Source organism: Eumetopias jubatus, unplaced genomic scaffold, assembly GCF_037043125.1.
Source record: "Eumetopias jubatus isolate StellerSeaLion01/CBP00866 unplaced genomic scaffold, mEumJub1_p1.0 scaffold_3, whole genome shotgun sequence".
Taxonomy (NCBI): Eukaryota; Metazoa; Chordata; class Mammalia; order Carnivora; family Otariidae; genus Eumetopias; species Eumetopias jubatus.
The window spans coordinates 166,035,481-166,047,861 of NW_028274809.1; the positions used below are offsets into that span (position 1 = coordinate 166,035,481).

The 12,381-nt window shown below is 34.4% G+C and overlaps 1 protein-coding gene across 11 annotated transcripts in view; it reads right to left on the bottom strand.

The window, feature by feature from the left end:
• Positions 1-12,381, bottom strand: part of RBM26 (RNA binding motif protein 26) — a 76,629-nt gene that overhangs the window by 25,021 nt on the left and 39,227 nt on the right. For 5 of the 11 annotated variants that reach the window (XM_028106085.2, XM_028106083.2, XM_028106081.2 and 2 more), the window contains exons 10-14: positions 7,823-7,934; positions 6,562-6,721; positions 4,770-4,934; positions 4,004-4,135; positions 2,709-2,780 (exon numbers count right to left, since the gene is read on the bottom strand). In XM_028106085.2, the coding sequence (XP_027961886.1) occupies positions 2,709-2,780; positions 4,004-4,135; positions 4,770-4,934; positions 6,562-6,721; positions 7,823-7,934 (641 nt within the window). The remainder of the gene's footprint in view (positions 1-2,708; positions 2,781-4,003; positions 4,136-4,769; positions 4,935-6,561; positions 6,722-7,822; positions 7,935-12,381) is intronic. The other 6 variants (XM_028106088.2, XM_028106087.2, XM_028106086.2 and 3 more) reach the window with 3 other exon arrangements.

Genomic DNA, 12,381 nt, shown 5'->3' on the forward strand with positions numbered 1-12,381 from the left:
CATTAAATATTCAAGTGATTAATCATTTTACCTTCTTAGTCTTTAAGAAGGGTCTTAGGGAGATAATTTGGACAGTCTTAAGTCTTTCTGTAGACTAATCAGATGCCACCTTTATTCTTGATAAATCGCTCTATCTTGAGAGGTACTCAAACATCATTTCACTGATCACTCTTTCCAAATAATATCTATTTAATAGCTACCACAATGCCTTAAGATTTAGCAGTATCAATTAGGTTTTAAGTTTCCTCTCTCAACCCTCTCACAAAAACGACTTTTAGAATAAAGAAGAATCACTGAGGGGTTTACTCAGTGTTGTTGAGAGGAAGGGGAAAATCTTTACATTTTTATACTTACTTGCTTTAATAACGACAGAAGATACTGTACAGATACTAGTTTTGAGTATTTCCCAGCCTTCAATTTGATGATGGGAAACATTCTTCTATCCTTCCTAAGACTTCTCTGAATCACTAACCTCTAAGGATTCTTCAGCAAAAACCCCTATAAACTTGGGGAATGGGAACAACCAAGAATAAGCAAAAACAAAATGCTATTCTATAAACAGGTTCACTGAAGATGACTGAAAGTTACACACTTGTAAGTAACTGCTTTCCTTAAAAGATTCTTTACAGTATTTACAGTATTTTTTCATGAAAATACTACCATTAGTGATTTTTCAGTTAGTGGTAACTATATTAGTAAATGTATACTATCAATTCCAAATGTGTATCCCTTTTATCCTAAAGCTATATAAAACACATTAAAAAAACAAAAACAGAAGCAAACATACCAGAAAGGTGCTGTAAAAGCTATAATTAGTAACGTCAATTTCAGAGTCTAAATCTTGACATAAACAGATGCTAAGCATAAAGTTTTTAGACCTCTCCAGAATTGGTCATTACTACACAAAGTATAACAGACTTTTTTATTTTCTTTATTCCTTAGTTACTTATTATCAAGGTGGATAAACCTAATCAAAGTAAATATTTAGATAGTGCTAAATTCAGTACCATAGTAAGATATAGACAAATTCAGGGGAAAAAAGGGAGGCATCATATGGAAAAAATGTGAAGATTTTATAGAATAGTGTAAAGAGATTTTCAATCTTTAAAAGAATGACTAGAATTCACTTAGAGGAAAATGCACTCCAGGAAAATCAACACCAAAAAAAGAAAAAGAAAAAGGCAGGAAAGAGTGAGGAACAATGAGCAGTAAAGGGCCTGCTAAGGTAGAATGAAGGACTAACAAGGAGATATGTGGCCCAAATAACCGAGGTATGATGAGCTATGAATCAAGCAGTTATTTAGTTGATGAAATGAAAGTTTCTGTAAGAAGTTAACATTAAAATAAGGCTGGGATTTTTTACAATGGTGATATATAAACTACAGGACAGGCATACAGCTAGGACACCACATCTAGAGGCCTGGAAACTGAAGGTGGTGGAAGAAAAAGAAGTGGATGACAAATACAAGTGAATGACTGCACAACTTGGTAAATGGTGGTATTAACTTCCAGAGGTTGGGTGAGGAAGAGAGGTTAATTTATGTGGGAAATCGTCATTTTTTAAGCACATTACGCCTGAAGTAATGCTGAGGTGCCCAAGATAAAAATCTGAAATACAGAATGAGATTCGGATTCAAATTTCTGTAATTGCCATAGTTTAACATGGTAAATAAGGAAAAGAATATACAGAAGAACCAGTGGAGAGAGGTTAGCCATCTCATGGAATGCTCTATGTAACATATGGAGTCAACTTCCTACATAATCTTAATAATGGAAAGAGCCATGGATGTAAAATAGAGGAGACCCACCTTCCAGTCCTGACTCAATTCCTAGTGCATCCACTTGGGCCTTACCTTCTTTTTAAAGTGAGGACAGAGAAATGAGAAAAATTATCTAATCCTATTCTGTGATTCCATATACCCCAAATAAGACTAAAGACCAGAGCATTCACTCATACCTAAATAGAAAAAAATAAATAACACATCTACATAGAACTGTAAGACAGGTCCATGAATGGTCTTAATCAGTATTTACCCCACCATTTAAAAAAAGAAATGACAAATGACAATCGTCAGGCTATGTACAATAGCTGTTAGTAATAAATAAAAAATTTACATTTACATCATCTTTTCCAATTAGAAAACACTTCTAAATGAATCATTTTATTTAATCCTCACAAAACCCTGTGAGCAACACAAATTTACAAACATCATTTCACCAATGAGGAAAAAGAATCAGAAAGGTTAAGAGCACTGCCCGGTATCATGCAGTTAGTAAGTGAAGAGCCAGAATTCAAACTCCGGTAAAATTCCTAATTTGTGGCCTTTTCCATTAGGCTGCCAGAGTTTTCAAATTAAAATGCACAATATCTAATATATGGTGATTAACATAACAATAAAAAATTAAAAAAAATAAAATGCACAATATCTCTAAAGAAAATATAGTAAATAAAAAGAGAAAATGAAAAGAAGGAAGCACATGGACATATAGTGAGAGGCAAATATTAAAATGCTGATGCAAAAAGTAAAAAAAGTATAGGCAATTATTTTTCTTTTTCAGCAAATGGAAAGCAAAAAGGTAGGAATAAGAGATACAGATACTATTAAGAAGCAAGAGTTTAGAACTATAAAAAAAATTAAAAAATTAAGATGCCACCTGAAAACATGTATGAAGCCAAGACAAACACATCATGCTATTATTCTTCTTACCTTTTCAGTTGCTGAAACAGATGGCTTTGATACAAAACCCAACCTGTCCTTCACAGATAACTTAGTTACATTCTAAAAAAATTAAAATGGACATATTCAGTGTTTCCCCAAACATACAGGTCTGTTGGGATTTTGAACATTCGGATTCTACTAACATATACTGACTCATTAAGTATACAGATGTTAATCACACAAACTTGGGCCTTTTTCAAAGACAGAGACAGAAAGAAAATGTGTGTGGGAAAACAAACAGTATGCAGTATTAATCATAAACAATTATGATGTAAAGTAAGGTTTGAACCAGGTATTTACTAAAGTCCCCTCCACTGATACAGAATCATCAATTCTTAGAATCCTATGTTGACAAGTAGAAAGTGTGACCATTATAAATATCAGATGAGTCATTAAAATATGTGCCTGCTTCTTGAGCTTAAAAAATAAAAGCCATTCTTTCCTAAAGTATGTTTTTATAGCCAAATGCACTGTTTCTGGTGATGATTTGAGATAACAGGATGGGGAATTATTATTGTAATCGGGGTTTTTTCAGTAACTAAGAATTTATCAATTTCCATTCTGCATGTTTTCACAGAATCTCATTATCTTACTCTTCAGGAATTATCTAGGAAGACTATTTTAATAAAACAGCATCCTAACTATATCCTAACACTACTTTAAACAGCAAATGCTGAAACATCTAGAGACAAAAGAAAGCTAAGTTTCAGAGACTGAGAGGGCAGAAACAAGAAACTGCCACTCAAGTGTGGAAGGCAGTGGGAAGGGAATGACATGTGGAGAAGAGAATCTGAAAGTCAGGAATAAGTGATGCCAAGTTCTGAGAGCTGCATAAGTAACCTGAAACAGTATTATCAAGCATGCTAAAACCTGATGGCTGAAAAGCCTTCCCTTCCCAAAAGCTTCCGGTGCAGTCTACTGTATCATTTTCTCTGGAACAGAAATCTAGTTAAGTTAAAGATGATGGGAAAAATAAGATTTAGTGTACTGAACTTCATTTTTCAGGCAGTTTTGCTTGAAAATAACTCTTCCACAAAGTGAAAGGGAACTCAAGTATTAACTAGAGAGAGAAGAATTTAAAATTCAAATACTATAGGAAAAGCAGAATGTGAAAATCTTATGCTAATGGTAAAAAGAAAATTTACAGGTGGAGTTCATATATGTATAGACTATGATATTTCTGTATAAAATATATACAATTAACTATAATTCAAATCACAAGGGAAACTAATTTGCTGAGAACCTGTTATGGGACAGACAGAAGGAGAAGACTTTTCATTTACCTGAGGAAGGTCTGAACTGGCACTCTGGGCTTCTGCTGGTTCAACAGTATTTGAAGGTACTGGACCCAACCGCTCTTTGACCGACTGCTTCACAACAGGTAAAATGGGCTGCTGGACTAACGGCTGCATTACCTCAGAACAAGAAAAAATGTTAAACAAGAGGATTAGTTCATGAAAATGTCAAGTAACCTCTGTTATTCGTTATTAAAATGCCCATGCAGTTTTAAAAGCACAGCTTATAATCAAAACCTATCTTCCAAATTCCTTCACACACATATACAGATGTTTTTCTTTGCATAAATTAACTTATTTATCAAGTAAATAATGAACAGGAGGAAATTCAATCGAGAAACAAACTGCTATAAACCCTCCTACAAGCAACTGATCTAATATTACTTAGTGACTGGTTCAGTGACTGAAAAAGAGAAAGGGAAAGAGGGAGGGAGAGAGGAAGGGAAGGAGTTCCAAGATGAACACACAGTCTGAGTTTCTGGAATATGCACAGCTACCACATACTGAGTACCTCCTATCTACCAGGGACTTTTCTATATGCTTTACATCTTCGCATCCTATAACTGTCTAAACTAGGGAATTAACTTCACAATAAAATGAGAGAACAGGTTAGGGACATTAAGTAAGTTCCTTCAGCCTTTAGTTAACAGAGTTAGAGCCAGAATCTGAACTCAAGTCTACCTGACTGCAATACACCTGCTCTTAAACACTATGCTGAGCTAAGCAGTGAATTTCACACAAATCTCTCTCTTACCTTTGGAGAAGTAGTTTGTAACTGCTGGGTACTTCCTTCTCTGTGCCAATAAACCTTAATAAAGCGGTTGTTTAGTACTGCTTCTGTACTTGATATAGCTTTCTTTGCTTCTTCGTATGTTGCAAACTGGATAAGAGCACCTTCAGGATCACCATTATAAGCAACCTAAGATTTAAAATATTAAGAATAGTGAATTCCAAAAGAATCCACTGCTTCATCCAGTAAAATTCCTCGAGATGAAATTCTGGTCCCTCCAGGTAATATTCTATCTTTACCCTTTCTTATACCTACATTATTTACCATAGTTTACTTTCACCCCCAAAGAAATGTTAACTAAGGACTGTACAAAATGCAATCTGAAACAATAGTGAGATACCATGTTTTGCTCCTCAGTTTTGGCAATTTTCCTAAATTAATTTTACCAGGGCAGTTAAATTGTACGAGGAAAAGAATATTCTGAAAACTTTTTTGTGTCTCCATCTAAATGTGGTAGATAAAACTGAATTGCTATAAAAAGATATTCAGAGATATTTAAGATTAGGTAACTATGGGGTAATACGTGTACCACAGGCCCACATATTTATTTATGTGTATGTATATATATATACGTGTGTATATATATATATATATATATTTTGTGTGTGCTAATTGGTAAGTAGATAGACACAGAAATAAAAAAAAACTAGAATAACACATGATATATTTTTAACAATAATAGGATTATGAGGATTATGGGGATATATGGGGAAAGGAATGAGAAGGACACAAAGAGCTGAAGGGGAAACATTTCCTTTAAATTCTATACAAACTTCTATTGCCCCACACCAAGGAAGCATACATTTTTTCATGTTCTTTTTATATCATTTTTTAAATGTCAAGAAAGCAAAATTTTCCAAATAATCGACTTCAGTTGTACTCTCCAAAACTTATTTTTATCAGGTTATGGGAAATAATTATTTTAGTTTAAAAGAACATCGTACAAACTGGAAAAAAAGCCCAACATTATTTCAACATTTCGACATATCATATAATGTAAACTCAACACTAAATAACCTCACAAATTATGTATACCCAAGCCAAAGTCTAATCATAGGTGAAGTCATATACAAAATATACTGATATTTAATCCTTAAGGATGTTCAAAAGTGACAGAGGAAAAAGTAAATGTTTAAACTAATTAAGGATCACGTGGTGTTTGGGCCCCAAAACTATCTGTTAAGTGCTTCCCACTATACAGGCAGCGAAAACAACCTGAGAAGCATTCTGCTGTAATGCTTCAGAGAAACTAAGGAAATGAACACTATTAAAGATTAGATTTTCCGGGGCACCTGGGTGGCTCAGTCAGTTAAGCGTTTGCCTTTGGCTCAGGTCATGATCCCAGGGTCCTGGGATTGAGCCCACATCAGGCTCTCTGCTCAGTGGGAGTCTGCTTCTCCCTCTCCCTGCCACTCTCCCTGTCTGTACTCTCGCTAATAAATAAATAAAATATTTAAAAATAATAAAAAATAATTTAAAAAAGATTAGATTTTCCTACTCTGATTCAAGTTGCTAAAATTTTATAATAACTTATATTAAGTAGGAGGCATATAATAATCAATCAAAACTGCCTTCTGAAAGCAAAACACTCAAAATCACATACTGTTTCAAAAATAGTTTCAACTCATTCCAATTTTCCAAATTTAGAATGTCACCAAATTTCCCGTATTCCTTTATAAAAGTATTTTTCTTACTACATTAAACTCCCTCCCTAAATAATTAAGCAAAGACAAGAGAATTACTTCATAGCTCTTACCTGTAAGTTAACCAAGGTTCCAAATCGACTAAAATGTTCATTAAGTTTGCTTATATTATTTAATTCTGGGGGAACTTTTCTAAGTTCAAGTTTGGTATTTTCATTTCCAAACTGAACCTTCTTCTGGAAACCTGGGCTGTTTGTTCTATTAAAATTTGGCCTGTAACAAAAATCAAGTTGATTAATACATTTATTTATAAATCCTGACCCTATCAAGCACAAATTAATAAAGTTTTACAATTTAAGTTCAATTGTTTTTTCAAAACTGAAATTACTGGTTGATAAAGAAAATTTAAATTTTCTTCCAAAAACTGAAATTTCCAAATTAGTACCATACATATCTTTCATAGAAGCTAACTGAGAAGGGTTCTTCTATGCCATTTATTATGTTCCACTTCAAATCCATGCCTACTTAAGCAGGAAAGGTCCAGTGCTCTTTTAGTAAATTTGCATATACAATTTTTGTTGCACTTCTGCAAAAGCTAGCTTACTGAAATGTATCCTATTCTAAAACACTGATTAAAAACAAGGTACAACCGTCTCAACCACTTTCCAACTTAAAAAAAAAAAAAAAGTCAAAACTGTAAACCACACATTTGGCACTTGAAAAAAGAACAAAACTGTGGCCCAGAGAGGTTACACTGTTTGCCTTACATCACAGAATTACAGGCAGAGCCAGAACTAGATATTATCCATTATTAAATGATGTTAAGGCTCTGAAAGTGTGATCCTCCTTCCCTCCTTTAACTTGCAAATTTATAAGAGAATCATCACATGCATCCCAACATCTTTGTGCCTTCCCTCTTTCTCTGAAGCCCTTCCCTGACAACTTTAAAGTCTATCCAGCCTCCCCTGCTCCCCAAAAGATCACTTTCCAGCTCCTAATAGGACTTGGCCACATGCTAAAAGCCTCCTCCCAAACCTGACCCAACTCTAATAGTGGGCTCATGACTATCCTTTATACAGGTAGTTTTCAGTGACATCTCTAAGTTCAGCAGTGTTTTTTTCTGGAGGTGGCGAAAGGTAGAAAAAGGAAAAATTGTGTCCTTGCCTACCACACCATTTCTATATGACAATGCCTTCCAAGTACCAATTAACTTACACATATTTAGAAATCAATGTACACTATAGTGTGAGACTGCTTATAGAACAGAATTATACAAAGCTCATTTTGAAAAAGAATACTATACTGCCAAATAATATTCCAGTATCCTAAAAATCACTGTACAATAAAATTCCTCAATTTTCCCTGCCAGCTTACTTATCAAACCAGGTCTTCTTTGTAGGAGCTCCAGGCTCCCCGGAACCAATGGTTCTTTTCCTTGATTCTGAATCCACTACTATCCTCATACTGCTTTTATTAGGAGGCTTTTCTATTTGAAAAGAAAAGAGAGCACAGATTAATATTCTGTTTATCACAGCTATTTCCTTAAATGCATACTGAAAACAAAGTTCTGGCTTTTTGTCCAAATATACATTTTTAAAAGAAATAGAAATAAATGTAGATTCAAATATAATAATCTAAGGGATTTTAACTTATTCTGAATTCATTTCATACCTAACTAAAGAAGACTCAGTAATTCTTACATGTCAAATTACAATATGACTCTGCAAGCCACTTGTTTTTGAGGTGGGGGGGCGGAATCCACGTCACTGTTTCCATTTGCCATGACCCTCCTCAAAAATAAATGTCCAAATAAACCATCTTGAAGCTTCGAGTTCACAGTTTTGAAATCAAATGCACAATCTAAATTTAACATTTATTCAAATTTAAATTTATCCAAAATTTAACATTAATACAATGACCTTTAGGAATTGATAACTTAAAAAAAAAGTTGTGACTGAAGTAAGTTGCCTATTTAAATATCAACAGGGTAACACAAAGCATACTTGATTTTTTTTTTTTTTTAAAGATTTTATTTATTTATTTGAGACAGTGAGAGAGGGAACACAAGCAGGGGGAGAGGGAGAAGCAGGCTTCTGCTGAGCAGAGAGCCTGACACGGGGCTCGATCCCAGGACCCTGGGATCATGACCTGAGCCAAAGGCAGACGCTTAACGACTGAGCCACCCAGGTGCCCCAGCATACTTGATTTAAAAAGGTATTCAAGATTGAAATGCAGTGCAAAAGATGTGTGTGTGTGTGTGTGTGTGTGTGTGTGTGTGTGTTACTTTCAACACTTTTCATTTACTTAGTTGGAATGTGACAAACACAGGTATATTTAACCTATTATTCCTAAACTACACTAAAGCTTAAAACATGCAAACTTTAATCCACATAGAAAAATATAATTTTAAATTCCTTTTTAAAGATGGATAAATTGATTGCATATATCTTATTCTTAATATTTCTAAACATACAACTAACCAAAATAACTTAAGGTGTTTCAGCACAACCTCTCTCGTGGATGGCTACAACTCTGACCTCCATCAATCTCTCTACTGCACATGAACTCTGAGAGTCAGTCCTCAATTTCTAATTTGTCGGTTTTCTCTGGCCATCTAGTTCTGAAAATCCTACAGGTTTCTCAAAACTCAGAGTACATACAAAGTACAAATTATCTTCATATCAAATGTACTTTTCAAATCTTTCTTAAGCATTTCTATTAATGAAACTACTATTTGATTTCTGAGTGCCATGGCCACATCCCTTCAATTCATCTTGCATAGATTTCCTCTCATTTCTGAAACAAGCTTGGTACAAACTTGCATTACTTTTCACCTAGTCTACTGAACTTTCTGGATTCTCCTTCCAGCAACTCATCCTATATAAAGAACTAGCAAAATCAGTGCCCCCGAGCTCTGCTGCTTTCCTTCCTCTTCAACCTCTTCCTCTAAACTGGCACTTCCCATCAACATTTAAGCAAGCTCAAATTACCCCATTTTTAAATGAAACCTCGTAAAACTACTTCCCCTCCAGCTACAGCCTTCCCTCTCTCCCCATCCTCACAGCTATTTCCTAAAGAGATGTTACACTTGCTAACTTGCTTCCCTACCACCCATTCACTAATCCTCCAAAAACTGGCAGCTGCTCTCATTACTGCACATAACCTGCTCATCCTAAATTTGCTGATGTTCTAAAACTTGTTGCTTAAGCTTATAAATACATCCCAGTCCTTCTCTTACTTGATCTCTTGATCATTAAATGCTGTTGATCACCTTCCTCTCCTATCTTCTCTTATTTTTCAGGACTTCTCACCTCCCTGCTTTTGTCTGTGCCTTTTTGACTTCATTTTCTCAGTGCCCTATGTAAGCTCCCTCTTCTCTGCCCACTGTTTCAAATACTGGCATTCTCCAAGCTACTTACTTGGACTTTCCAATCTCACTCTACACAATCACCTTAAGACATCTATTACCATGGTTTCACTCATCATTTTTAGTGATTCTCAAAGGGAAGGAGAGTATATCAGAAACACATGAGAAGGGCTTTCAGAACCTATGTCAGTCAGGCTTGCAGATTTGCGTATGCCTCATTCCATCTCCCTGTACCTCCCACAATTACTAATGGCACAGAAGAAAAGATTAAGAACCACTGTTCTACACACTCATGATTAAAAATCTGTATGTTCTAAACCATCTGTCTCTTATAGACCTGATGTCCAGACCCTATCTCCAACTGGACATTTCTCTTCAAATGCCCCAGGACACAACAAATTAAATACTTCCAAAACTAAATTTATTTTCCTACCAAATCCTACCAAGTTCCTCTTGGTATACAATCAGTAAATGTATTTAATAAATACATTTAGTATTTCATTAAATAATTAGTAAATTAGTGTCTATTAGTTATATATACTGAGTTTACCCCCACAATATCCTTTTAATAAATTGCTTTTATGCTTAAAATTTTTTAGCACTGGTTTTGTTGACAGCAAATGGAAAACCACTTAGCCCTTACTCCTACCTATATCCAGTCAAGGAACATCTATCAAATTCTTTACCTCCTTAGAAATCTGGAAAGAACAATTCTCAAAGTCTCTCAGTCACGTAATTCTACGGTATCAATGGGCCTAAATTTTTTCATATGTTTAATGATGATGATTCCCCATCAAGTTTAAAGTACGAAACATAACAATATAATTATCACATAATAGTCTATGACAAATTTAAATTAAGGCCATCATCTACAGACTATAAGAAATGTACACTAATTATGTAATAAATAATATTAAAAGCTTTTAATTATGTATCTGTCACCATCCAGGAAAATAAATTTCAAACCAAATAGGCAAAAGATGAAAACATTTTGGCAGGAGGAAGAATGAAAAAAGATGAGGAAATAGAAATATAGGTTCTACTCAATTTAAATGGGGTGCTAAATCAGTTCTGTGGTACATAAAAACAATGTTATTAGTAGAAAATATATTCCTAAACCAATTCACAAAAAATATTATGTGATGTATATGAAGAACAGTCCTAAAATAATCACTCTATACAGTGATTCTATAGGAAAAGGCATTCAGATTTCTAACCATACACACTAGACATTTTTCTCTCAATAGGGCCACTTCCTGTAACTTGTAACTACACACATGTGGAGCTGAAATTGCCACAACTGCAACTTCTACATGGTAAGATTTATATGCAAAGAGTATGATCCCTCTTCCTTTTCTTAATCACCATCAAAAAAGTTTGCCTGGCATTGGAATGAGTCTAATAAATACTGATCTGCAGTAGCATATATTTTTGCCACACCTAAGCAGCAAGGTAAGAAAGAGATGACTTCATGTAGGAGGTTCCAGTAAAAGCAAAGAGTATTGGTATGATGAAAAGAAAGGTGCTAAGTAGTGACTCAAAGAAAGGGGTTTTCTCTGAACTAGTCAGCAGAGACTTGGGAGATGAAGAGCCACAATTTTAAGTGGCTTATAATTTTCATTTATAAACAATCTTACATCCTTTATAAAAAACTCTTAAAAAATATTTTTCTTCTGTTGTTGTTAATGATAGCTATTAGAATTCCTCAATGAGAATTTAAAAGGTGTGAGGGAAGAGTGGCATCCACATGAAATGCTTTCCTGTATAATGAAAGATGATATAAATTAAATAGGGTATAAAGTATAATGTTCCTCACACCTCTATAACAAAAAGTCCTCTGAACAATCAAGTTAACAGATGCAGAATTTGATAGTTTCAAAGAACAAATAAAAAAATGCAAAGTATAAGTAATCACAAGTTTACTAAACCACCTTAGGTACTATTATTTAACAAGCTGGACTTTTATTCATGATTGATGAGGCATGATTTTTTTTTTCCCCCACTAGAAAAAAAAGATAACAAGGCAAGACCACAAAGAAAATGGGATTTAAAAGTTAGCTGAAGTAGTTAGGAAAAAAAAAATATTTTATTGGCCTACATGTATTTTCCATTATGGATGACAACCCCTCACTTCCTGATATTTGCAGCCAATGCTCCCTCTTTCAAATTATTGTGAGCTCTCTCCCTTCCTCTAAACCTTCATATCACTTTGCACCTCCAGGAGAGCAGTTTTGCTGCCCCAGCTTGTGATTTTATCGTCTAAACTCTTATCTTCTCTCATTTAGAAATTTTAGCAAAAAGTCTGTCTCCTCTAAGACAATTTTAAAAGCGAATGAATCACTTCCTGTAACATAAATCCTTTTGATTAAAATATTATAAGCAAACCAATAACAAATTCTTATATGTAAAATACATATCAAGCACAAGTTTATAAAAGTTTGTATAAACTTATTTCATTATCCAAACTACAAAAAAAAATCTTCAGGAATTAAAGCATTACTCAATCCGAGGACCCCAAGATCACCACCCCAACCAAAGGCAGACACTTAACTGAGCCACCCAGGCA